The sequence below is a fragment of the Panthera tigris genome, chromosome C2 (assembly GCF_018350195.1).
Source record: "Panthera tigris isolate Pti1 chromosome C2, P.tigris_Pti1_mat1.1, whole genome shotgun sequence".
Taxonomy (NCBI): domain Eukaryota; kingdom Metazoa; phylum Chordata; class Mammalia; order Carnivora; family Felidae; genus Panthera; species Panthera tigris.
In genome coordinates, this window is record NC_056668.1 from 448,498 (window position 1) to 476,049 (window position 27,552).

At 47.1% G+C, this 27,552-nt stretch overlaps 1 protein-coding gene across 7 annotated transcripts in view; it reads right to left on the minus strand.

Moving 5' to 3' along the window:
* The window catches only part of PCNT (pericentrin), a 134,825-nt gene that overhangs the window by 100,214 nt on the left and 7,059 nt on the right, over window positions 1-27,552 (minus strand). For 6 of the 7 annotated variants that reach the window (XM_042957273.1, XM_042957271.1, XM_042957272.1 and 3 more), the window contains exons 3-9: window positions 13,039-13,134; window positions 7,252-7,329; window positions 6,832-6,942; window positions 5,263-5,518; window positions 3,048-3,103; window positions 1,721-1,895; window positions 81-217 (exon numbers count right to left, since the gene is read on the minus strand). In XM_042957273.1, coding sequence (XP_042813207.1) covers window positions 81-217; window positions 1,721-1,895; window positions 3,048-3,103; window positions 5,263-5,518; window positions 6,832-6,942; window positions 7,252-7,329; window positions 13,039-13,134 — 909 coding nt within the window. The remainder of the gene's footprint in view (window positions 1-80; window positions 218-1,720; window positions 1,896-3,047; window positions 3,104-5,262; window positions 5,519-6,831; window positions 6,943-7,251; window positions 7,330-13,038; window positions 13,135-27,552) is intronic. The other variant, XM_042957274.1, reaches the window with a different exon arrangement.

A 27,552-nucleotide genomic window follows, 5' to 3' on the forward strand; every position in this document is an offset into this window, starting at 1 on the left:
GAAACGGAAACAAGCCCACCCAAAATCTCCTAAAACCCCCTCCCTTGCCAAGTAGTAGAACCAAGGGCGCCCCTGCCCACCTCCCGCTGCTTTTCCATCTCCTGGTCGCGGAGTCTCAGCTCCAGGTCCTCTAAGTGCCGGCAGCGCTCAGACTGCAGGTCTTCGCGCAGCTTCCTCATGTCTGTGTCATGCTGAGCCTCCAGAGTCCTCAGCGCAACTGGGGAGAGGACACCGCACTCAGGGTGTGGCGTTCTCAACAGCACAGGAGCACAGCCACCCCAGCCCTCCGTCCCTCCAGACCCCACTGTCCGCAGGGGTGCAGGAGGGCCAGGGGGGATGAGGGAGGGTCAGGGAGGATGAGGGAGGATGAGGGAGGATGAGGGAGGGTCAGAGAGGATGAGGGAGGGCCAGGGAGGATGAAGGAGGGTCAGGGAGGGTCAGGGAGGATGAGAGAGGGTCAGGGAGGATGAGGGATGATGAGGGAGGGTCAGGGAGGATGAAGGAGGGTCAGGGAGGATGAAGGAGGGTCAGAGAGGATGAGGGAGGGTCAGGGAGGATGAGAGAGGGTCAGGGAGGATGAGGGATGATGAGGGAGGGTCAGGGATGATGAGGGAGGGTCAGGGAGGATGAGGGAGGGTCAGGGAGGATGAGGGAGGGTCAGGGAGGATGAGGGAGGGCCAGGGAGGATGAAGGAGGGTCAGGGAGGATGAGAGAGGATGAGAGAGGGTCAGGGAGGATGAGGGATGCTGAGGGAGGGTCAGGAGGGATGAGGGAGGGTCAGGGAGGATGAAGGAGGGTCAGAGAGGATGAAGGAGGGTCAGGGAGGGTCAGGGAGGATGAGAGAGGATGAGAGAGGGTCAGGGAGGATGAGGGATGATGAGGGAGGGTCAGGGAGGATGAGGGAGGGCCAGGGAGGATGAAGGAGGGTCAGGGAGGATGAGAGAGGATGAGAGAGGGTCAGGGAGGATGAGGGATGATGAGGGAGGGTCAGGGAGGATGAGGGAGGGCCAGGGAGGATGAAGGAGGGTCAGGGAGGATGAGAGAGGATGAGAGAGGATGAGAGAGGGTCAGGGAGGATGAGGGATGATGAGGGAGGGTCAGGGAGGATGAGGGAGGGCCAGGGAGGATGAAGGAGGGCCAGGGAGGATGAAGGAGGGTCAGGGAGGGTCAGGGAGGATGAGAGAGGATGAGAGAGGGTCAGGGAGGATGAGGGATGATGAGGGAGGGTCAGGGAGGATGAGGGAGGGTCAGGGAGGATGAAGGAGGGTCAGAGAGGATGAGGGAGGGTCAGGGAGGGTCACCGAGGATGAGGGAGGGTCAGAGAGCATCAGGGAGGAGCATGGCAGCCCAGGCAGGCACCAGCTCCTCTCCAGCAGCAGCACCAGGTGACCGGGATAAAAGGTAAACAATCACAGTATTAGTTTTCTTAGGGCAATTTAACAATGGAACAAGGACAAACATCTCTGAAATAAAGTTTTCAGGAGAGGTTAGGGAGCTGGAGAAGTCTGTGGTCAACGAAGAGAGCCTCCAAGGCTGAGCCCAAGCAGCCCAGCTGGCCCACACCTGTCACGCCTGTCACCACCACCACGGGTGACTCTGGCGCCAGCAGGCAGGGCGCTCTGCCCTGTTCAAGGCTGTCACAGCGCGTGACTTCTGTTCCACATTCCACGGGAGCATTCAGTCCCCTCTTCAAACTTGCTCATTTTAATTAGAAACTCACTTTCAGCCTGATTTTTGGCTTGAAAAATCTTCTCCAATTCAGCTTTCTGTTCTGCCAATTCTTTCTTAAACTGGTCTTGTAAATTCTCCAACTCCAATCGATGCTTCGCAGACAATTCTCTGCGTAGGTTTTCCAGGCATAAACCTCTCTCGGATTCCCAGTCTTGCTTCAGGGTCTAACCCAAAAGGAAAGAAGAAGACTATGGGCCAACAGTTGATGATCTGTGGCAAAAAATTCAAATTACATTCGAAAACCAGGTGTGGGCAGTCGCCGCGCCCAGATACAACTATCAGCACAGGAACCTGGATGGTCCCCCCTTAAAGGGACAGGCACAGAGACAGCAAGGATCGCCTGCCTAGAAACAAAGCAGGGGCGGAGGTTACACTCAACGATTCACGCGCTGTACCCCACGAAAGACCCAGGGTGCTACATCACCTGACCTCTTCTGGGGGCTGGCTCTGTCCCAAATGCCCTAAGAAATGAGTCCTCACTGTCCAGCTTAGACAGGTGGGGAGCTGGGGCACAAACCTTCAACCTGGGACAAGCCTCCACCAACAGCCTGAGCAGAACAGACAGGACATAAACACCCACATGCCCGATGTCACACATGTCCCCTACCGTCACCAACATCCCCCACATCCTCCAACCTCACCAGCCACTTCCTCTGCCATCACCGACATCGAAGGCCCTTCTACACATATAGCCTTGAAAAAGGCCCCATCATCAGAATCAAAAGCTCCAGTGAGAGACTCCCGTGACACCCTAAAACAGAACTCTTTCCTCCGGGGAGGACAATCGCAGGACAAGCTGGGATAGTCAGCACAGCACTCAGGGCCCACTGCTGCCCAGCCTCGCTGCACTCCGTGCACCCCACCTCCACCCCTCTTCCGCCTGCACCCCGCCCCCCCAACAAAGCACCCAGAACCTGCATGCTTCACACACACGTTAGACTCAGTTGTCACAGTGTGCCTCCCTGCAGGGAACATCTGTCAGTCCTAAAGCAGAGCGAAGGCCAGGCCATAGGGGCCACTTGGGAACCAGACTTGGGGGTGCAGGAGCTTCACACTACAGAACAAGTACACACAAAACTCCCAATAAGCTGTGCCCACAAACTCAAACTGTACAAGTAGAAGAATGCTTTGGCTCTAACTCAAAAAGCAATGCATTCTCCACCAGCACATTCAATTAAAGCTCTGACTGGATTTTGTCTGAATCAGGTGAGGGGCTTTCCTGGGGGGAGCCCGAGGTGAGGTGGGGGCAAGCCACCGGGATAGAGGACAAAAGGGAAACCCTGCAGACACAGAGTGACATTTCTAACGACGTCTACCTCTATCATCCGCACGTTTTTCTCCATTTCTGACTGTAACTTCTCCTTCAGCTCAGCTGCAAGAAAAACAGAAAAGCAGATCAGATCGAAGTTCCCCCCAGTCTGTTCACTCAGGAGGTGAGAGGGCTGCTCCCCAGGAAGGCTCACCGACACTAACAGGACAACAGGGTACGTGTCTGTGGGGGAGTAAGAACTCGATGTATGGTTTAATTAAAAAATGATACTCATGCCTACATCCGGACAGAGCCTTCCAGCCAGACTGACAGCCCGACACAAGCTGGCTCTGGGGCCGCAGGGGCTCACGCTCTGGTCTGTCTGCCCCACCCCGGGCCCCCACACACCTAGGCCTGTCATTCAGGCTCCCCCCGTGCCAGACTCCAGGCAAGGTACTGGCAGACAGACAGGTAAAGACCTTCTGGGACCCAGCAGGTCCCAAGCCGAGAGGGAAGAAGCACAAGAAAAGAGGTACCAGTGCTGAGGGTGCAGGGGAGGGAAAAGGCGGGACCTGCGGGCATGGCACGGCATAGACTGGGAGGTGCACACACACCTGGACGTGTGGGCCCTGGAAAGGGACACAGGAACGAGCCAAGGTGGAGCTGGTGCCAGTCAACGGTGCACGAGCAAGGTGAGGGTGGTCTGAGCAAGCCCAGAACTCAAGCGAAGAGCCAGACACTGCCTCTGAGGGAAGGTCACGGGGGCCCAGCCCATGGCAGAGCCTCACGGAGCAGAGGGCAAGTGTGGGCCCTCTGTGGTCTTGTTACCAGAGGTGAGCACAGAGCAAATGGCTCAGAAAGAGACCTAAGCCAAAGCGTGTTTTGTACTTTTAAAAAATGAGGAAATTGGGTGCCTGGGGGCTGGCAGTTAAGCGTCTGACTCTTGGTTTCAGCTCAGGTCATGATCCCATGGTTCGTGGGTTAAAACCCCGAGTCAGGCTCTGCACTGGCATGGAGCCTGCCTGGGATTCTCTCTCCCTCTCTCTCTGCACCCCCCCCCCCACTCATGTGTGCCCGTTCTCTCAAAATAAATAAACTTAAATTAAAAATGAGCAAAAACAGGAAGACATCAAACTACTTATTTATGTTTGCTTGAACCCACATGAGGAAACAGGACAGTAACCCTGGAACCTGAGAAGACGGGCTCCCTCTTGGAGGTGGGGGTTGGGGGGTGGGGTGCAGAGAAGAGGAAGACTTTCAACACATCCAGGGCCACGCACACCGCTTTCGTTTTTCAAATGAAAAACTCAACAAATAGGCAGATCAGCAGGGAAACGGGGTGACTGCTCATGGGCAAGAGTTTATTTCTGGGGGATCAATTTGTAACCTTAGATTGTGGGGATGTGTGTGCGACTCTGAGATGCATACCCTGAATGGTAGAATTGTATGGTGTGTGAATTATAGCACAATCAAGCTGTTGTTAAAAAACTGATGCTTATATTTCATCATTATTAAAAGCACCAACGTGTTATAGTCAGATTTAAACAATTAAAACTACATATCCTGCTAAAACTTATCAGTTACTTACATCTACTGACCGAATTTAAAAAAAACTTGAAATTTGTAAAAAACGTCCTCTTATCATATACCAATTGGAAATAAGGCGGTATTTATATATAAGTGGCATATCTATATACGTGAATAGAAGTTTTTTATCTTTAAAAAAATGAAAAACAAGTAAAACTGATGTTTACAAAAAGTAGTGATTGACAAAAAGTGTACAAAAGAAACATTAAAACATACAAGTATGCCTCAGATGTAAACAAAGAGATCAGACTAGGCCAGAGAATCACCAAATGAAAAGGCGCCTAAGCTGTCCACCAGGAGCGACACGGCCCCACTGGGCACAGAGTGCGCAGCCTGGGGGACACGTCCAGAAGCCCCTGAGTCAGTCGACAAAGCTCAGCCACAGACACAGTCCCATGAGAGGTGGACACGGACACTTCCGGCACACGAGCAGGTCACCTCCAACAGCGTGGCTTCCAAACCTGCCACGAGCCCGCGGGAGAAGCGGATGCAAGGTGAGGGGACAACAGGGTCCCCACAGAGCAGGATGCACGCGGCCCCACCCAGGGGCAGGACGGCGGCCAGCGCGCCCCGCGCTTCGCACGTCAACACTACTCCCGGGAGACACTCCTACGGGGTCACCCACATCCCCCCCCCCCCCCCCCCCCGAAGCAGACGCGTGGCGGTGAAGCCCCCGCACGCCTGCCCACCCGTACCGGTCTCGCGGCTGTACCGCAGCGCCGCCGCCTCCTGCTCCCTCGCGTGCTGCTCCCGCACAAGCCCCAGCTCCTGCTGCTGTCTGCTCCGCAGCAGGGCCAGCTCCTGGGCGTGCCGGCCGTTGAGCATGGCCCGCAGCTCCGTCAGCGCCGTCTCCTTCTCCTTCTGGAGGTTGGCCTGCGTCAGCTCCAGCTGCGCCGTGTGCATGTTGCTGAGACTCAGGCGCAACGCCTCCAGCTCCAGGGAGGGCACCGGCTGCAGGAGAGAGAGGGGTTTCTGGGCTGCAGGTGGAATCTGGTACACGGCTCACGCGCGCCCGCAAGGATGCCGCAGCGGCACCCCACCGCCACGTGCTGCTTGCACCTGCTCCACGAGGGCTCACACTCAAGGGACGGCACACCAGCTCGGCCCCCCCACGGGACCTCAGTTGTCCCGGCCGCCCTCTGGCAGCCCTGGCACCGCCCAGCAGCTCCCCAACCGCCTAAAACCACCCACCCGATCCTATCCGGAAGCCCCTCCGGCCCACGTGTCCTCTCCCTCCACCTAAACCACAGCCCTGCGGTGGTGTCCTCCTTGAGCTCCCAGGCCACAAAGGGTGGCCCCCAAGCTCCTTCCAGGCAGACTCCCCAGCCCACAGGCCTGTCCTGCTGGCTGGAGACAGGTGAGCAGCCGTTCCAGAGACCGCAAGCCCCTCGTCAGAAACATGGGAAGGACAACCAGAATATGGACAGTGGGAAGCTCTGGACAGTCACTGACAATGAGGGCAAAACGTGAGGCCAAAGAGTGCCCAGAAGCGGCCAAGTTAACGACACCAACAGGAACCCCAGGTCCAGACCAGAGACAGAGTGAGCTCTGTACTTGGCTGCTCTGGAAGGTGGGCACACTTCTGTGCCTGGCTAAGATGTGCAGAATCTGTTTCTCCTTCCACTGCCTTGGGGGAAAGTGGAAGAAGGCCAGGGTTCCGGGGAGCATACTTTATTCCCAATTAACACAAACAACAGAAAAACATACTTAGAACTAGGCACTTAAGGGACACCCAGAAGCACATAGAAAGAAAATGAATAAAGGAGAGCAATAACAGAAATCATGGCAAGAGAACACATCTCCCAAGAGGCCGGCAGGGACGTCCTACAGGACAGCAAGGCCACAGTGAGCGACAGGGATGCACACGGCCCTCCCTCCACACGAGCATGTCCACAGCACCCCATGCTCCCCGTAGGTGGCAGGCACCAGGGGAGTCAGATGTGCCTTCAGGATGGCCTTGCTCATGGCGGTGGCACTGCCTGAGTTTAATGAGTGGGAGCATGGCTGATGGGGAAACATCCGGCTGTGCGGTGAGCAGCACCTGGCCAGACACACTGCCCCCGAGTATCCTTGCGTGTCCACCTGTCCTTCCGATGGCCCCACACAAAACAAGGCTGCCACACACATCTGTCCACTTTGTGACAAACCTCTCCTTCCTGCGACCCTCCCAGATCCCAAAACCCACGAGTGTAAGACACAGGGTGAGTGTGCAGGGACCAGCCATGCCCGAGCACCTGGATGGGGGCCCAAGCATCCCGGGTCACCTGGGTCTGCAGCTGGACCTGCCACATCTCCGCCGGTTGCTGTGTGCCAACCTCATCCTCCGGTCTTCTCATCCGTTCTGCAATTTCTAGTATACGTTCTTGTTCACGTTCCTGAAGAAGGAAAGCGAAGGATGTGACCCAGAGAATTCACACAAGAAAACAGTCACTAGGAACAATTACGACATCCCAGAGAGAACAGAGAACATGTGTGCACAAAAACTGGTCCAGGAGTGTTCACTGGTCACAATCACCAGAAGGAGGAAGCAACCCACGTGTCCACTGACAGGTGAATACAGAAACAAGGTGTGGCAAAGCCATTCAAAGGGGTTCCAGTCAGCCATAAAAAGGAATGACCTACAGGCACGTGCTATGACACTGATAACCTCAAGATATACTCGGTGCAAGATGCCAGACACGTACTGTGTGGTTCTGTGAATATGCAATGTCCAGAACAGGCAAATCCACAGGGACGGAATGCTGACTGGTGGGTGCCAGGGCCTGGAAGGAGAGAGGAAAGGGGAATGACTGCCAGTGGGTATGGCAGGTTCCTTTTAGGGTAATGAAAATGTTTTGGAATTAGACAGTTGTAGTCATACAACAAAGTGACTATACTAAAAGCCACTGAAATATGTACTTTAGTGAATTTTATACATATGAATTATATCTGAATAAAAGTAACTACGAAGGAACATTCAGCCTGTTTAAGTGGCCTGGAGTAAAGCGGAAACCCACAGAAAGAGAGGCTGCAGGTGTATATGGGACAGCAATGTGACCTCCCTGGGCCATCTGCCCCTCAGTCAAAGGAGGGAAGTGATACTTACAGGAGGGAAAATGCACACAAAAAGCCTGGAAGAGGTGGGTGCCAATAAAAGCTGAACCTGAAGATGTAAATTGAAACATCGTTTTATAGCAACTAAATTGGCAAAAGTTGTTGATAATGTTGATCCTCAATGTCACCAAGGACATGGAAAAATAACCGAATACTGTCACCGACAGAATAAGTTGGTGTAACTTTTTCTTAAGAGATATTTTGACACCGTATGTCAAGAACCATAGAAAACGTTTCTGTCTAGGGGTGCCTGGATGGCTCAATCGGTTGAGCGTACGACTTGGCTCGGGTCATGATCTCATGGTTCATGGGTTTGAGCACTGCGTTGGGACTCTGTGCTGACAGCTCAGAGCTTGGAGCCTGCTTCGAGTTCTGTGTCTCCCTCTGTTTCTGCCCCTCCCCATTCGCACCCCATCTCTCTCTCTCTCTCTCTCTCTCTCTCTCTCTCTCTCTCTCTCTCTCTCTCTTAAAAATAAATAAACACTAGGGGCACCTGGGTGGCTCGCTCAATTAAGCGTCCGACTTCAGCTCAGGTCATGATCTCACGGTCCGTGAGTTCGAGCCCCGCGTCAGGCTCTGTGCTGACAGCTCAGAGCCTGGAGCCTGTTTCAGATTCTGTGTCTCCCTTTCTCTCCGCCCCTCCCCTGTTCATGCTCTGTCTCTCTCTGTCTCAAAAATAAATAAACGTTAAAAAAAAATTTTTTTTTAAATAAATAAATAAACACTAAAAAATTAAAAAGAAAATGTTTCTGTCTTAATATTCCCAACTCTAGAAAATTTTCAGCATCAATACTCCAAAGGGAAAAGAAAAGCTACAGGCCCTCTATGAGCATTCCAGTCTCCTCTCCCCTAGCCAGCCCCCACCCCGCCTAGAGCCTGCCCTGGAGCACACCCCACCTGGAGCAGCCACTGCAGCCACAGGCCTCCCAGCGTCCCTTACATGACAGCCCAGACCTTTCTCTGAGGCTTGTCTACAAAGCACCTCGGACTCAAACCAATCTGAAATTCTCCTGCCCCAACTAGGGCTCCTCCAACATTAGCTACCTCAGTCAACAACACCCCCAAACCCTCACAGTCCTCCTATTCCTGCCTCCCCTCCCATCAACCCCACAAGCTCAAGGCCAGTCCTGACATTCCGCCATTCCCATGAGCATGGCTGACTGGCCCCCGTGGTCACGTGGCCTAATGTGCGGTCACTGGCTTGGAGACTGGGTAATACATTCAGAAAACAAATCTGACCTCGTCATACTCCCTTGAAAAACTCCATGAGTCCGCTGCCCTTGCCATAAAATCCCTGCAGGGTGCAGAGCCGCCCTCTGTCCCACTGGGCACCTGCCTCATGTCCCAGGAACATGAATCCTGGAACAGCTATGCCTCCCTCCTCTAGCTCCTCTGGGCCCTTCCCAGCCTCTGTGACCATTTTAAGCCTTGACTTAAAAAGCCTTGACTGTAAGCCTTGGCTCCTGCTGCTCCTGAAACACACGTCTGATGCCAGGAAGCGGTCAGTACTGTTGGCGAAGACGCACACGCAAGCGGCCTCTATCTGTGAGGCCAGGAATGTGGAATCACAGTGCCCAAAGGGGAGCGCTAGAGCCAGTTAAAATATCATCATGGATCCTTTTTCAAATTAAGGATTTTTCCCCAATGGGAAACAGTAACATAGGAGTGTCCAGTTCTAAACATAAAATAGGCATGGGGCGCTGGGGTGGCTCAGTCAGTTAAGCATCCATCCCACTCTTGATTTTGGCTCTGGTCATGAGCTCATGGTTCATGGGTTCAGGCCCTGCATCGGGCTCGTGCTGACAGTGCGGAGCCTGCTTGGGATTCTCTCTCCTCTTTTTCTGCCCCCCCACCCCATCTCCCCGCTCTCTCTCTCTCAGAAATAAACTTACAAAAAAAACAAACAAACAAACATTTAAACATAAAAGGCACAATCTTAAAACATTTTTGCTATAAACATCAGGATTGTTGGATAAAACATATCAAAAGTGACTTCTGAAGGGGTGCCTGGGTGGCTCAGTCGGTTAAGTGCCCGACTTCAGCTCAGGTCATGATCTCACGTTCATGAGTTCCAGCCCCATATAGGGCTCTGTGCTGACAGCTCAGAGCCTGGAGCCTGCTTCTGTATGTGTCTCTCTCTCTGTCCCCTGCCCCCCCACTGGCGCTCTCTCTCTCAAAAATAAACACTAGAAAAAAGTGACTTTTGAGGGAACACCTCCCCGCCATGTGCCAGAAAGAAGGGATGTGGAATCTAAAATGATCTAGGGAGACAGGGACACTTAAGAGCAGCACATGGTCCCAGAATCAGAGGCTTTGCCAGGCCGGTGGTTGGTAACGTGATGTCTGACATTGCCAGGTTTCCTGAAGGGCTGTGCAGCAGGACAGGACAGACATCCTCACTGCCTGTGGGGAGGAAGGCCAGGTACAGGGAGGTCAGGAAGCTTCTCTATCTCCAAATGGGAAGGCAGAGGGGATGAGCTGGGGGCAGCTCTCCTGAGAAATTAAAACCCAGGCCTATTCCTCATATTGTTTACAAATTTACATATGCCACGGGGTGCAGAAATCCCCAAGCAAAGAAACTGACCTAAAAACAAGTCTTAGTGAAGAGCTGCTTCTGGGACACTGATCAAATACAAATCCAGCACCCATCTGGAAGGACTCCCACAAGCCAAGACAGATATTCTCACGGAACTCATACAAACACCTCACTAAAGATGAGAACACAACAGGCTACTCCAAAAACGATGACAAGTACATGGAAAACATATTAAAAAGAGAAAAGGTCTCAAGCAGTAGCACCCACGGTGGCCCTCTCACACAGGTGTGCAGGCCAAAATACTCAAAGTGATCCAAATAATCCCAAGCCTCACATTAAAAAAAATTTTTTTTTTACATTTATTTTTGATAGAGAGAGACAGAACACAAGTGGGGAAGGGGCAGAGAGAGAAAGAGACACAGAATCTGAAGCAGGCTCCAGGCTCCGAGCTGTCAGCACAGAGCCTGACATGGGCCTCAAACTCACAAACCGCGAGATCATGACCTGAGCCGAAGTGGGGCGCTTAATCGACTGAGCCACCCAGGCGCCCCCAAGCCACACACTTAATTTAAAGTGAGTAACTAATCATACCTTTAAATACTAGGCAACATTTAGATCTGCTCATTAAAAAGGACAGTTATGCTTAATTAAAAAAACAGCTTGAGAGGCACCTGGGTGGCTCAGTCGGTTAAGTGTCCAACTTCGGCTCAAGTCATGATCTCATGGTTCGTGAGTTCGAGCCTCGTGTCAGGCTGTGTGCTGACAGCTCAGAGCCTGGAGCCTGCTGCAGATTCTCTGTCTAAACTCTCTCTCTGCCCCTCCCCACTTGCTTATACTCTCTCTTTCTCCCTCAAAAATAAACATTAAAAAAATTTTTTTAATGGTTAAGATGGTAAGTTTTATGTTAAGTGTATTTTACAATTTAAAAATGACAAAACTATACACTGAGGGAATTATAAATGAAGTTTAACTATTCTAACATCCTTGTACTATCAAAGAGTGAAGGTGTTAATTAGATTTAGATATAAAGAAGTATAAATGTTGTATGTAATAAGCTCACCATTAAAAGAATAGAAACTGAGTATATTATTACTCCAAAATGAATAAAGGGAAAATTAAAAAAAAGAAATCTCCTGATAAAAAATAATCCAATGAAATGTAAGCTCAAACACATCGAAGTTTACATTAAATATAAATGAATTAAACTACACACAGGGGCTCCTGGGTGGCTCAGTCAGTTGAGTGTCCAACTTCGACTCAGATCATGATCTCAACAGTTCAAGAGTTGGAGCCCCACATTGGACTTGCTGCTGTCAGCACGGAGCCTGCTTGGGATCCTCTGTTCCCCTCTCTCTGCCCCTCCCCTGCTCGTTCTTTCTCTCTCTCTCAAAAATGAATAAACAGGGGCGCCTGGGTGGCTCAGTCGGGTAAGCAACTGACTTCAGCTCAGGTCATGATCTCCCGCTCTGTGAGTTCCAGCCCTGCGTCGGGCTCTGTGCTGACAGCTCAAAGCCTGGAGCCTGCTTCAGATTCTGTGTCTCCCTCTCTCTCTGGCCCTCCCCCATTCATGCTCTGTCTCTCTCTGTCTCAAAAATAAATAAACGTTAAAAAAAAATTTTTATAAAAAAATGAATAAACATTTATTTTTAAAAAAAACTATCCAATAAAAAAACAGACCCTGTCAGAATAATTTTTAAAAATCAACGCCATGCTGTTTACCACAACATACATCTAAAACACAAAGACACAAAGATTTTGGAAGGGAAAGGATAAAAAAGACCAGAATCACGTCTGATCCAATGACACAAAGTTCTAAAGCGTAACTGCCACAGAAAATCAGGACGGTGTTGACTCTGGGGTGTGGGGAGGAGGGCAGCAGGGCACGAGGAAGATTCCAGGTCCAGCACTGTGCTATTTCTTACTGCAGAAGGAACGTGTAGTATTTACTGTGTATTCATTTGTTAAGCGTGTACACTTTATGTACTTTCTACTTCTCTGCGCACATGCTATATGTCACAGTTTAAAACAAGTATGAAAATGGGTATTTAAGGGTGAGTTTTATGGACCCCACCAGAGACCATTTTTCCAGGCCCTATGATCTAGATTTCTCCTGCAATAACACAGATTAAAAACCAAACTTGCTCACTGCCTAAAGTAATGTGGACTGAGTCCCACTAGAATCAAACGTCTAAAATACAGGCTTTAGGGGTGCCTCACCAGCTCGGCTGGTAAAGCATGTGACTCTTGATCTCAGGGTTCTGAGTTCAAGCCCCACATTGGGCATGGAGCCTACCTAAAAAAAACTGTTTATAATACAGACTTTTAACACAACGCTTTAAAACTAATCAGTTCAGTATCTAATAAATTTCCTCCCAAATACCAAAACAAAACAAACATAAGGAATTAATTCAACACATGTGGAATTCACGTCAGGCCCTGTGGCAGAAAACGGGACCACGGGAGAGATGAGGGCCAGGCCCAGGAAACACGCCGCGACAGCAAGGCGGCAGGTGAGCGAGGGAGGTCACACGTGACAGCTATCCTCAACGCACGACAGGCAACTTTCTCTCTTCAACATCGGGCAAAAAAAGATCAGAGGTCCCAAGGAAGGGAGAGGTGGGCTCGGTCAGAAGGGTCCCCACAGAGACTTCCACACCGGGGCAGTGCCAAGGGAGCAGGGCCTGCAGGGGAAGCTCTGAAGCCCGCTTTCTTTGCTTCGAGTTTCTACACTTCACGAGACAGGACCCTTCAGAGACCGAGTCCTCTCTCTGGTCTGGATTTCTCCAACAGGGTGAAACCCCCTCAGGAGCAACACGCTGTAACAGAGAAGCCTGAGGAATACCTCTGTGATGACCCGAGGCTGTTCCGGATGGTCGCCGTCTGTGTTCCGCTGTGGCCTCGCCGAAGCCCCCGTCCTCTCTCCATCGGAGTCCTCCAGCTGAGAGGGGAAGGGCCAGAGAAGAGCATTTATAGCAACGTCCAGAGCCGCGACCTCAGCCTTCTGGCCAGTGCCCACACCAGCTCTAGCCCCACTCGTTCACGGCATGCTTTCCTCCAGAAACAATTCTCAATCCCTAAACGTTTTTTATGCGACTCATTTCCCTAATGATGCTGCTGTCCTTCCTAATGAATTTTGCTTCAAGTTATTTCACTGTGCGAGTGATGTCTAAATTATTAAATTTTTAGTTTCTCAATAAATTCTACTCTTTCAGACACATGCACAATTTCTATGCTCTTATTTTTATGTAAGCTCAAATATTTCATCCTCATGATTTTCCATTTTTAGATAAAATTTTCCTTAATAATTTGTAATAAATTCCTCAATATTTTTAAAAAGAGTATTTTATCATCTCAAACCTGAGTTTAAAGTTTCCCAATGAATTATCCCTGATGTTTTTTTGGCCCATAAATTCACAGTAATTCTGGGCTTTTAATCTGCTGTGCAAAATGAATTGATAATGACTGTCTGCAAAAAAGTTAGGTGATGTCCAAAGAAAATCTATGTTTGAAATACGAAATCAAAATACCTATAAGTCTCTGTCATGCCTTTGTCATTAACCACAGCATCACCTTAACTCTGGGTATATTATGGGGGTCTGCTGGACCCAACATGACTGTCATTTCTTCTTTTTTTTTTTTTTTTTTTAATTTTTTTTTTCCAACGTTTTTTTTTTTTTTTTTTTTTTTTTTTTTTTTTTTTTTTTTGGGGAGAGAGAGAGACAGAGCATGAACGGGGGAGGGGCAGAGAGAGAGGGAGACACAGAATCGGAAACAGGCTCCAGGCTCCGAGCCATCAGCCCAGAGCCTGACGCGGGGCTCGAACTCACGGACCGCGAGATCGTGACCTGGCTGAAGTCGGACGCTTAACCGACTGCGCCACCCAGGCGCCCCAGTCATTTCTTCTTTAAGCAGTTATAACTATTTGAGGGGGCTGATATTTCGTAAATTTTCTCTTTTGGGTCTTCAAAACACACACACAAAAGTTACTTACTTCTCTAAGAAATAGAGTAAAACATATTTTATTTTGCCATTACTACATGGGCCCACTAGACCCCGTGTAGTGTCTAAGATCCAAGACGGACCTGAGCAGTCTTGTTTTCATCTATCATGGCACCATGTCATCATCCTAAGAATTATTTCATCAGACTCAGCAGTTTATCCAACTGTGCCAAGAACCACCAAAACAATGAGAAAACAGGAGAAAGGGAGCCGCCCGGAGGATGAGGAAACAGTGCGGTGAAATCACCATCTTGCAGTATTTTTACTCACTACAGAGACTCGCTGCAACCTGTCTTCAACATGATAGCCAAGAACTTTTTGTTTTCTTCCCAAAATGGCAACGAGAAGAAAGCCAACAGGACAGACTTTCATAACCATTAGATGAATTAAAAGATGAATGCTGAGAGAGAACAGCACTTGAGGCCAAGGATGATGGCAAAACTGACAGTAAAAATGAAGTCTCAGATTACAAGTCTTCACATACAATATTCAGTCAAGTTTCTCAAAATCAGGAATTAGTGAACAGAACGTTTTTTTAAATTTATTTATTTTTGAGAGAGAGAGAGACAGAGAGCATGTATACGAGCAGGGGAGGGGCAGAGGGGGAGGGGCAGAGGGGGAGGGGCAGAGGGAGAGGGAGAGAAAGAACCCCAAGCAAGCTCTGCACTCAGTACAGAGCTCGTGCGGGGCTCGAACTCATGAACAGTGAGATCATGACCTGAGCTGAAATCAAGAGTCTACACCCAACCCAATGAGAGCCACCAAGGCCCCTCTAATGTGCAGAACAACATTTCTAGGAAGAAAGAGGAAGCATGATAGTCTCATCCAGCATCACTCACAAGAAGGCTCCAACTCACAATATTTTGCATCAAGAACCTCCATCATCCCACTTGCTAAGAGCATATCAATATTCTTTAATTTTTATTTCTACGTGACAAAAATTTACTTGATATAAAGAGGTATGGGGCACCTGGGTGGCTCAGTCGGTTGAGCGTCCAACTGTGGTTCAGGTCATGATCTCAAGGTTCAGGAGTTCAAGCCCCACGTAGGGCTCTGTGCTGACAGCTCAGAGCCTGGAGCCGCTTCGGATTCTGTGTCTCCCCCTCTCTGTCCCCCTCCTGCTCGCACTGTTTCTCTCTCTCAAATAAAAAATAAAAAACATTTTAAAAATTTTAAAAAGAGGTATCAAAATTTTTAATATCATTTTAACTTACTGCTTTATTCTTACTCCGGTAAGTTATTTATAAAACGACTTACACAAAAAGTAAAGCATGGGACCCAGACGATAAGTGATGATGACTATTTTTCCTGGTAGTGCCCAAACAGGAGTTGGAAGAGCTATAGAGCCATACTTGCTAACCCTTCTACAGCCCTGCTTAAAATCTGCAGTACAGGGGCACCTGGAGGCTCAGCTGGTTAAGCGTCCGACTCTCAGTTTTGGCCCGGGTCATGATCTCACGGTTGTGGGCTCGAGCCCCTCGTTGGGCTCTGCGCTGACAGCCGCAGAGCCTGCTTGGGATTCTCGGTCTCCCTCTCTCTCTGACCCTCCCCCGCTGTCTCTCAAAAATAAACATTAAAAAAAAAAATCTTCAGTACAAGTTTTTGTAAAGGTAATTTTCCTCTGACATTTTTGACCTCCAAGCAATCTTTGGATGGTTCTTTTACAAGAAATGGCCTGTACTTAACTTTGTTCCTGACGCATAGCTGAGGTCAAATACCGCTTTCTGCCACTTCTCAGCTAACTGCCAGAACGGAGATGACCGTTGCACTGATTAAAGTAAAATGTCTTTTCACGGCGCACTTCACTTAAACTGTGAGGGAAGATGGCTAGATCCTGAACACCGACCATAAAGTCTTTTTGCAATTCTATCGTTGCTTCTAACCCCCTGAAAAACTCAAATCTTTAAGTTGCTTACAAACATGCTTTATTGACATACTCTTAGAATTTAATACGTGCCTGTGTTTTCTGCTCAGATCAGCAATTTACTTTCTTTACCCTAAGACTGCAGAATCTTCACCTGAAAGAGTATAGCAAAATTACGATATAGGAACTTTACGAATTAATTTTTCTTACAGAATTTTCATGGTATATTGTTTTTTCAATTGTCTATCTCCAATTTCTTTAGTCTTTTGGTCTTAAAACTAAAACATTGAACATAAAAAACAGCTTCCACACTAAGTTGCAGAATACTGCACTAAGCTGCTTCTACACTAACCTGCAGAATACAATTTCACCCAGCTTGGCAGGTTTCATTACACAACAAACCCACCCACACCCCACCGCTGGAGGGTGGCCCTAACTCAGCAGTGGACACCACAAGGAAAACCACCAAGTGACAACTGGGCATTTTCCACCTCCAGGATTGCATTACCTGGTTTTCAGTTCTTTTCTATGTCTAAAGACCATTAAAGTAACAAATGTATCAAATACGCTTTTAAACCAAATTAAGTGGGGGGGGGGGGGGGGCACCTGGGTGGCTCAGTCCATCAAGAGTCCCGTCTCTTGATTCAGCTCAGGTCATGATCTCAGGTTTGTGAGTTCAAGCCCTGTATCAGGCTCCATGCTGACAGCACAGAGCCTGCTTGGGATTCTCTCTCTCTCTGTCTCTCTCTCTCTCTCTGCTCCTCCCCTGCTCATGCTTTCTCTCAAAATAAATAAATAAAACTTAAAAAAAAAAAAAAAACTAAGCAACTTATTGTATGTTTAAAAGCATTACTATTTCTCACACATACATTTCATCTCACCGTATGGTATTCAATAAGCTCATTAAAAACCCATAGAAGTGAAACTTCTAAAAATTTCCAAATGGGCAAAATAAAACAAAAACACTTAATCATGTTCAAAGAACAACTATGACATAAAGGCTCTACAAGGACTCATACTCTGCTGACACAGACACAGCTGCAAGGAAGGCCTTGTGCCTATAAGGTGTTCTGCTAGGTCGGAGGAACATGTGACTGTTGATCTCAGGGTTGTGAGTTCAAGCCCCACATTGGGTGTACAGATTACCTAAAACTAAAATCTTAAAAAAAAGAAATCTAATTAATTCCTCAGCAGATAGGAGGAAAATAATGATGGCTTCATCCTATACATGCTACTTTTTTTTTTTAAGATTTTAAGTAATCTCTATACCCAACATGGGGCTCAAACTCATAACTCTTGAGATCAAGAGTCACATGCCCTACTGACTGAGCTAGCCAGATGCCCCTAACATGCCACTTTTTTTTTTAACCTATGCACATGAAAATTTTTAAGTAAGAATGTAATTAAAAAGTAATTTGTCCTGAAAAATAATAAAAAATTGAAAAGTTGTGAGTGAAGGTAAAGTCACACCACAGAAAAATGAATAGGCTTGACTATATATACATTTTAAAGCCTGGGAATCAATGGTCTACATATCTTTCTCAAGAAGTTAGAAAACCAAGAAAATCAAAACCAAACATACTTTAAAATAAACTACACATAAGAGCAGAAATCAAAGAAACATAGATATGTTACATAAAAGAATAAAGCCTATAGTTAACTTTTTATAAAAATAGTAAGCATTAACTTGTGGCAAGACCAACAAAGGCACAAATACTCACCTTTAAAAAATGAAAGGGGTGCCTGGGTGGCTCAGTCAGTTAAGCATCTGACTTCGGCTCAGGTCATGATCTCGCGGTTTGTGAGTTCGAGCCCCACATTGGGCTTTGTGCTGTCATGACAGTTCAGAGCCTGGAGCCTGCTTCAGATTCTAGGTCTCCCTCTCTCTCTGCCCCTCCCCCGCTCAAGCTCTGTCTCTCTCTCTCTCTCTCTCTCTCAAAAAATTAACATCAACAAAAAAAATTTTAGTAAAAAAATAAACAAAAATGAAAAGGGTCATCAATACTGACGCCACAGACACTGAAAACATTCCTATGAAAAACTTAATGCCAAAAATTGGAAGATCAGATGAAAGAACAAATTCTGGGAAAAAGCATTAGTGAATAGTTTGATAACTATCAAATAAATGGAGTCTGTAATTCAAAGCTTTCCCACAAACAAAACCTCAGTTCCCAAAGTCTTCACCATCTTACACAAACTCATTCACAGAGCAAAGGAGACCTCTCAGCTCCTTGGATAAGGCCAGCACAATCTCAACACTACAAGTACAGGTCACTCTGTCACAAAAATATATGCTTTCTTTGTATCAACTGAGATGATATGACTTTTCTCGGAGTCTGTTAATGAACTGCACTAATTTCTTTGAACGTCTGACCAATCTTGCACAACACTAAAATACACTCCACTCCACACCCACCCAAACTGTTAAAATAGAGGAGGAAAAAAAAGACAGTCAATACAAATCACAGATGCTATGGAACAAGTAAAACTTACACATGTCACTACCGAAAATATAAACTGAACAACTGTTTTAAACACAGCTCAACATATGCATGTTGAATAAATAGATGTATAATGACCCAACAATTAAGTAACTAATTATAGCCTCAATAGAAACATCTGCACATGTACACCAAGAGACTTGTCTAAGAATGGGTGTAGTAAATGCCAAGTAACTGTAGAATAGACAAACAGATGGAAGCACATTCATATAATGAAATACCACACAATAACGAAAATGAATAAACAATAGTGTTTAACGTGAATAAACCTCATAAACAAGACACTGGATAAAAAAGATCCAGACTCAAGATATGCATACTAGATTATTCCATTAAAAGTTCAAAAACCTGGGGCGCCTGGGTGGCTCAGTCGGTTAAGCATCTGACTGGCTCAGGTCATGATCTCCTGGTTCATGGGTTCGAGCCCTGTGTCAGGCTCTGTGCTGACAGCTCCAAGCCTGGAGCCTGCTTCGGATTCTGTGTCTCCCTCTCTCTCTCTGCTCTCCCCCCACTCATGCTCTATCTCTCTCTCTCAAAAATAAATAAACATTAAAAAAAAAAAAAGTTCAAAAACCTGCTGCACCTGGCTGGCTCGGTTGGTTAAGCATCCAACTTCGGCTCAGGTCATGATCTCACGGTTCGCGGGTTTGAGTCCCGCATTGGGCTCTGTGCTGTTAGCTTGGAGCCTGGAGCCTGCTTCTGATTCTGTGTCTCTCTCCCTCTCTCTCTCTGCCCCTCCCCCGCATGCATTCTGTCTCTCAAAACTAAATATACATTAAAAAAAAAAACCAGCAGGGGCGCCTGGGTGGCGCAGTCGGTTAAGCGTCCGACTTCAGCCAGGTCACGATCTCGCGGTCCGTGAGTTCGAGCCCCGCGTCAGGCTCTGGGCTGATGGCTCAGAGCCTGGAGCCTGTTTCCGATTCTGTGTCTCCCTCTCTCTCTGCCCCTCCCCCGTTCATGCTCTGTCTCTCTCTGTCCCAAAAATAAAAAAAAAAACGTTGAAGAAAAAAAAAAACCAGCAGTCCCATTGGATGAGGACCCATTCTAATGATCTCATTTTAAAAAATAATAATTAATTAGTTAATTAATTCAAAAATCAGCAAAATTAAACTACAGTTCTAAAAGTCAAAGTACTCAATACACAAAAAGTAACTTGAGATGAATCATAAACCCAGAAAGCAAAACCATAAGGCTTCAAGAAGACATACGAAAGTACATGATCTCAGAGCTACAAGAAATTTTTTGGATAGGACACAAAAAGCACTAACCATAGGAAAAACTGATAAATTCAACTTCAACAAAGCAAGCAAAACTGAGGAAAAACATTCACAATACATATACCTAACATATGACAGATACGAAGAATATTAAGAATTCCTACAAATCAACAATGAAAACATTTTTTTTAAATCAAATGCTTACCAAAACAGCAAAGTCCAGACATGTAACAACATAACATTGACAATGCCTGGCATCCAATCAAAAATTATTAAACATACCAAAAGGTGAGAAATGTGACCCATAACCAAGAGAAAATCAGTCCAATGGAAATATACCCGAAAAGGACAGAGAGGATAGAATTAGCAGACAGGGACATTAAAATAGCTGTTATATTAATACCCAGTATTTAAAGGGAAATACAAACGCAATGAAGAATGATATAAAAAATACAAAATACCCGAAACAAAAAGAAATTCACTTAATTCTAGATTAATAGAATAGACATTGCAAAGAAAAGATCAGCAAACTTGATCTAGCAATAGAAGTGATCTAAAATGAAGAACACGGGGTGCCCGGGAGGCTCAGTTGGTTAAGCGTCTGACTTCAGCTCAGATCATGATCTTGCGGTTCATGGGTTCGGGCCCCGTGTCAGGCTCTGTGCTGACAACTCAGAGCCTGGAGCTGCTTCGGATTCTGTGTCTCCCTCTCTCTCTGCCCCTCCCCCGCTCAAGCTCTCTCTCTGTCTCCCAAAAATGAGTAAACATTAAAAAAAATTAAAAAAAATAAAATGAAGAACAAAAAGGCAGAGACTGGAAAAAAATGTTTTAATAAGTAAATAAAGCAAAGTCTAAATGACCCATAGGATAACCTTAAACAATTTGCAATATATTGATTTGAAATCACAAAGGGGGAAGAATGGGAAGCAACAAAAAGTATTTGAAAAATTGAACAAAAATTTTCTATATTTGGTGAAAACTAAACCAAAGTTTCATAAAGATCAACATATCCCCGGCAGTAGAAACACAAAGGAAACCACCCTAGGCACATCATGATGAAAGAATTTGAAACCAGAGATAAAAACAAAAGTTTTAAAAGTACTCCCAAAAAATTAAAAGGAAAAAAAGACTCTACAGAGGGGCGCATGGATAGCTTGGTTGGTTATGAGTCTGACTCCTGATTTTGGCTCAGGTCACGATCTCACGGTTCCTGGGATCGAGCCCCAAGTAAGGCTGTGCACTGACAGCACGGAGCCTGCTTGGGATTCTCTCTCTCTCCTTCTCTCTCTCTCTGCCCCTCCCCTCCCTCATGCGCTCCTGCTCTTGCTCTTTCTCCCAAAATAAATAAACATAAAAGAAAAAAGTTCTACAGAAAGAGGAATGAAGAATGACAGCAGATACCTTCAGAAACTATATGGGCCCAACAACCACGGTGCTGCAAAAAGAAAACTGTCAACTTCAAATTCTATATCCAGTAAAGATTTCTTTCAAATATGAAGGCAAAACAAAGTCAGTTTCAGACTAACAAAAAAGCCAAGAGAATTCATCGGCAGACCTGCACTACAAAAAATTTATTGAAAGGAAGCTCTTCAGACTGAAGGAAAAATGATACATGATGCAAAACTGGGTCTATACCAACAAACCAAAGCCCTGGGATTGGCAAGTATGTTGGTAAACATAAAAAGGTACCACTTCTTGCTTCTAAAAAGATAATAGACTTAATGTTTATTCATTTTTTGAGAAGAGAGCACGAGCAGGGGAGGGGTAGAAAGAGAGGGAGACATGGAATCGGAAGCAGCCTCCAGGCCCCGAGCTGTCAGCGCAGCTGTCAGACAGATCCCACAATGCAGGATTGAACCCACGAACTGTGAAATCATGACCTGAGCCAAAGTTGGATGCTTAACTGACTGAGCCACCCAGGCGCCCCGACAACAGACTTTTTTAAAAAAGAACGAGAAACATCACTACACACTGCTACGGCGTGACTGCCAAGATATGATAAGTGAAAAAAACAAGATACAGAAATGTAAAGTATCCTGCTACTAAAGAAGCAGATAGTGAGAAATATATGCACATATTTGCTTCTATTTTTAAAAACATAATAATAGGGGCACCTAAGTGGCTCAGTTAAGCATCTGACTTCACTTCAACTCAGGTCATGATCTAACGTTTGTAAGATCAAGCCCCACGTTGGGCTCTGCACTGACAGCATGGAGCCTGCTTGAGGTTCTCTCCTTCTTTGTCCCTCCTCCGCTTTGTCTCAAAATAAACAAACAAACAACCACACACAGACACAAATGAAAAAAGGGGAGCCTGGGTGGCTCAGTCAGTTGAGCATCTGACTCTTGATTTTGGCCCAGGTCATGATCTCAGGGTCATGGGATCGAGCCCTGCGTCGAAATCCCTCTCAACATGGAGCCTGCTTAAGACTCACTCTCCCTCTCCCTCTGCCCCTCCTCCGTGCACTAGCTCGCATTCTCTCTGTCTCTTTAACGATAACAACAAATTGAAAACAAAATCTCCCTAAAACAAGAGAAAATAAAACAAACAAATATAAATATATTAAGTTTCTGGCTTAAACTATTTCAAGTGATTTTATTTATTTATTTTTTAAATATTTATTTTATTTTTGAGACAGGGAGAGACAGCATGAACGGGGGAGGGTCAGAGAAAGAGGGAGACACAGAATCTGAAGCAGGCTCCAGGCTCTGAGCTGTCAGCACAGAGCCTGACGCGGGGCTCAAACTCACAGACTGCGAGATCATGACCTGAGCCGAAGTCAGATGCTTAACCGACTGAGCCACCCAGGCGCCCCTCAAGTGATTTTAAAACAAAGTAATTTGACTGCACATCACTGTGGAAAATACCTAAAGGACAAAAATGAGTGCAAAGTAATCGTAATTAGTAATAATGTTATTATAAAACTAGAAAGAGAAAGAAAGCCAAGTGAGTAATGATGTTAATGTCAGGAACATACATTTTTAATGTTAAAGGGAAATTTCAAACTTAAGTAGAAACTCTGTAATCATAAACTATGAACTCTGTAATCATACACTACTCTGTAACTCATAAACTATAAAACAAAACCTAACTATTCACTGACATGACCTTGAAACAATAAAACCCCTAACGTCTAGATCATGTTTCTGAACACTACTTCCCACTAGAGGAGCCAGGAGTCATGGGAAACGCCTGGCCCCAGGCCTGGGGCAAGAAATGCACCAGCTAACCGGCAACACTTTGTCCAAAAGCAAGGAAGCCATCACAGTGACTGCGGAGGATCAAACTAAAGATGCTCTCCCTTGTCAAAGATGGGAAAATCTGAGCAGCACACTAACAGACACAAGACTTGCTCATGACAAATTGTTAAACATAAGTGAATTTACAGCGAGGCTCAAGAAAGCCAGTCCAATGGTCATATGTGGAAAAGTGTAGCACAGCAACATGAGTAACTTAAAAGGAAAGAGTGATGCCTTTACCCTGCTTTCCAATCCAAGCCGGGCACCAGGGTAACCAGATAACTGATAAAGGGAAGTTCTCGTGCAACGTTACATACAATTAATAAGGAAAGAGGGGCAGAATTGAAATAGCAGTATTTTGTGCTCACTGGTGAAATAACAGTTCTCGGCAACAATCCACGTGGGCTACTGAAACCTGAGATAAAAAGTCCACGAGGACCTCTGAAGTAGACAAGCATGCAGATTGGGCCTCAAGCCACTGGTGACCACAACACAAGAGACTACCAGCTCTAATTCCTATTACAAAAATTTATGCAAAAAATGCATTTTTTCTTAACTATTACATGCAATCAAATAAGCAGAATGAAGAATGAAGTCATGGATGTAAGAACTAAGGCAGAAGCCAGGGAGCCCACATACCCTTGAGAGCAGCAGAGAGCTCTGATGCCCACGCAGCAAGGGGGCTCATCCCGCAGCACCCACTTCCTTGTGAGGGGATAACCAGAGTCCCTACCTCACAGCCTGGCTTACAACACGTACAACCATTTCTGGCACAAATTTTAAAAACAAATAAACATTAGTCATTATAATTCTAAGTAAAAATGTAATTGCTTCCATCTCTTATTATTAAAAAAAAAACCCACACAACACAAAAAAATAAAAAACTAACGCCTCATCATACAGGTCACTGCCAGGTATCCCAGGAAGTAAAAAACAGAAAATAACATGAACCTTGTGCAAAATAATGCATAAATCCTTTTACAGATATCTGGCATTCTGAAATGCCCTATCAATTGTGTAACTTGATCCATCACTGACCAGGCATCCATAAATAAAGCACCCAGCACCTTCTTTTTTTTTTTCATGTTTTTATTGTTGAGACAAAGAGAGACAGAGCATGAGCAGGAGAGGGGCAGAGAGAGAGGGAGACACAGAATCCGAAGCAGGCTCCAGACTCTGCGCTGTAGCATAGAGCCCGCCATGGGGCTCGAACTCACGGACCGTGAGACTGTGACCTGAGCTAGTTGGATGCTTAACCGACTGAGCCACCCAGGCGCCCCTGGCACCTTCTAACCCAGGCCCATAGTCAGTTAGATGGTCACAAAATGCAACTCTGTTTCTCTATTAGACTGAGCTGACCACAATGAGGAAAGCCAATCTCTGGAAGTCTGACTTCAAACTCCAGACGGAACGACTTGAGCCCCACTGCTCCCCCAAGCACCCCAAACGGTTGAGGTAGCTCAGAATAAACTGAACTGCCCTACATTAAGAAAACTAGGTCACAGCAATCAGTGCCTCCACTAAAAATGGAATGAAGCTGCAGACAGAGGGCTTCGGGACCCTGACCAGGAGGACCCGGCAGGGCTGCCCAGGGAACCACAACCCCGCCCTCGGCCACTGCGCGGGAGCCCAAGAAGCCAGCGGCCAGCGCAGCTCGCCTCCTGCTTTTCTGACCCAGCGCTCTGCAGACTCAACCCCACCCCTGGCTCCCCGGCGAGAGGAGGGGAAGGCATCCACTCAGACACATCAAAATGAACCCTCGATGCAAGAGGTAATGCCCAGCCTTGGAACTTGACATTAACCAGGACATTTCCCTTGAAGCAGACAAGAGGTCGGCAAACTAACAGTGACCCCTCTGGCAGGGAATGCCAGGACACAGAGCTGGCCGAGCCCGAAGCTTCCCCACCTCCAGGCCACGTCCATCCACGACGTCTTGCTCGTTCAGAAGCTCTTCCTCCAGCTTGAGCCTGAGCCTCTGAATTTCAACCTGACCCTGATCCACAGGCAAATATATTCTGTCCTTTAAAAGAAAAGGTAATTCTTTTTTTTATAGTCTAAGAACACAAAGGTCCACGCACTCCATTCCTGCCACCGCACCAATCAGACTTCAACAGCCTTTCCCTAAATATGACCTTCAGATTTATCACGCTGTCCCTCCTATTACAGTTGCCTATTATGGACTGACGGTGTCCCACAAATTCCTGTGTTGAAGCTCAACACCCCCTTGTGACAGCAGGGCCTCGAAAGAGGTGATTAAGGTTAAATGAGGTCACAGGGTGGGCCTGGTCCAGCAGGACTGGGGTCCTTCTAAGAAGAGGAAGGGACACCAGTGTTCTCTGTCAGGTGAGGATGCGTGGAGAAGGCAGCAGGCTCCAGGCTCCAAGCTGTCAGCACAGAGCCCGATGCGAGGCTTGAACTCACGAACCATGAGATCATGACCTGAGCTGAAATCAAGAGTCAGATGCTTCACATTAAATCAGACTGATAATTTTTTTAGCCTTAAGAGCCAAGGGAATTTGCCTACTCGGATTTGGACTTGCTGGGGATCCATTACCCTTCGTTGTTTCCTATTTCTCCCTTCTGGAGTGGGCTGTCTATCCCATCCCTGTTCCACCACTGTGGTTGGGAAGCATGTAACTTTGGTTTCACAGCCTCACAGTAGGAGAGAAATTTGGCCCCAGGAGGAACCCTACTTCAAGTCTTACCCATATCTGATTTAGATGATATCTAGATGAGAAAGAATGCTGGAATGAGTAACGATCTCTGGGGCTGTAGGGATGGGGTGAATGTATTTTGAATGCAAGAAACATGAATTGGGGAACCAAAGGAGAGAATGTTATGGACTGAAGTATATCCCCCAAAACTCTCATGTGGAAGCCCTAATGCCTATTGTCACTGTATCTGAAGACAGGGCTTTTGGGGCGCCTGGGTGGCTCAGTCGGTTGAGCGTCCGACTTCGGCTCAGGTCACGATCTCGCGGTCCGTGAGTTCGAGCCCCGCGTCGGGCTCTGGGCTGACGGCTCGGAGCCTGGAGCCTGCTTCCGATTCTGTGTCTCCCTCTCTCTCTGCCCCTTCCCCGTTCATGCTCTGTCTCTCTCTGTCTCAAGAATAAATAAACGTTAAAAAAAAAAAATTAAAAAAAAAAAAAGACAGGGCTTTTAAAGAGATAACAGGATGGCACTATAATCCAATAGGACTACTGTCCTTTGAGGAGACCAGAGAATACTGCTTTCCTGCCCTCTCCCCACACAGGAGACCACGTGAGGACACAGCAAGAAGGCAGTCATGCACAAGTCAAGCAGAGAGGCTTCGCCAGAACCCAACCCTGACAGCACTTGATCTCAGACGTCCTGCTTCCAGAACTGAGAGTCTGTTGTTTAAGCCACTCAGTCTGCAGTGTTCTGACAGCTTGAGTGACTCACACACTGCCTTTCAATTTCCCCTACCTCTTCCCTCCACTTCTTCCAGCTGACCTTCTCTCTCCTGCCCCCCATCCGGCCCCAGACCCCAGGGGCTCTCACCTTCATTCCAGCTCACACGCCGACCGTGGCAGAGCCGCGTGAGCTCACCAGGAGAGAGTGAGACACCTAGCTCCAGCCACCTGCCATCCTCGGCGGTTCGATCCCAGCACGTAAGTACACAGCCCCAGAATCCTTAATCCTCACTCCCGTGGGAAACCCCTTTAGCAACGGGAGTACTGTTTATGCACAGTGCCTTCTGCCTTCAGTCCTCCAAACTCCACTCACCCCCAAAGCTACTCAGGTCAGCACCTTTCCCTCACCCCCTTCCCTGAGGTTGTTCTGTCCGTGGGTAATACAGTTAGGGCCTTGTTCAAGTCTGCGTTCCATCCTGGGATCCCTCATTCTCCAGATGGCTTTTTTGTTTTTTAATTTACATACAAATATATTTTGATGTTTTAAAATTTACATGTTGATGAGGTGTCTGAGTGGTTCAGTGAGTTGAGAACCTGACTCGATTTCAGCTCAAGTCATGATCCCAGGGTCGTGGGATCAAGCCCTGCGTCAGGCTCCACGCTGACTGTGGAGCCTCCTTAAGATTCTCTCTCTCCCCCTCTGCCCCTCTTCCCACTTGCGCACTCTCTCCCTAATAACATAACATAAAATCTACACGGTCACACAGGGCAGTTTCACTGCCCTAAAACATCCCTGCTTCACCAACTCTCCCTCCACCAACTTCCGGCATCCACTCATCTGTTTACAATCTGCACAGTTTTACCTTTTCCAGAATGCTACACAAACAAAACCACACAGTGTACAGCCTGTCAGACTGGCTTCTTTTAACTCAATCATAGACATTTAAGGTCCCTCCATGTCTCTGTAGGTCCTGAATGTTCATTCCTTTGTATTTCTGGATTGGAGCTGCTGATAGGAATGCAAAATGGCAGGACCACTCTCTGGAAGACAATTTTTGGCAGATTTTTAAAAGGTTAAATTGAGGTGCCCGGGTGGCTCAGTCAGTTGAGTGTCCGACTCTTGGTTTCAGCTCAGGTCATGATCTCAAGTTTGTGAGATTGAG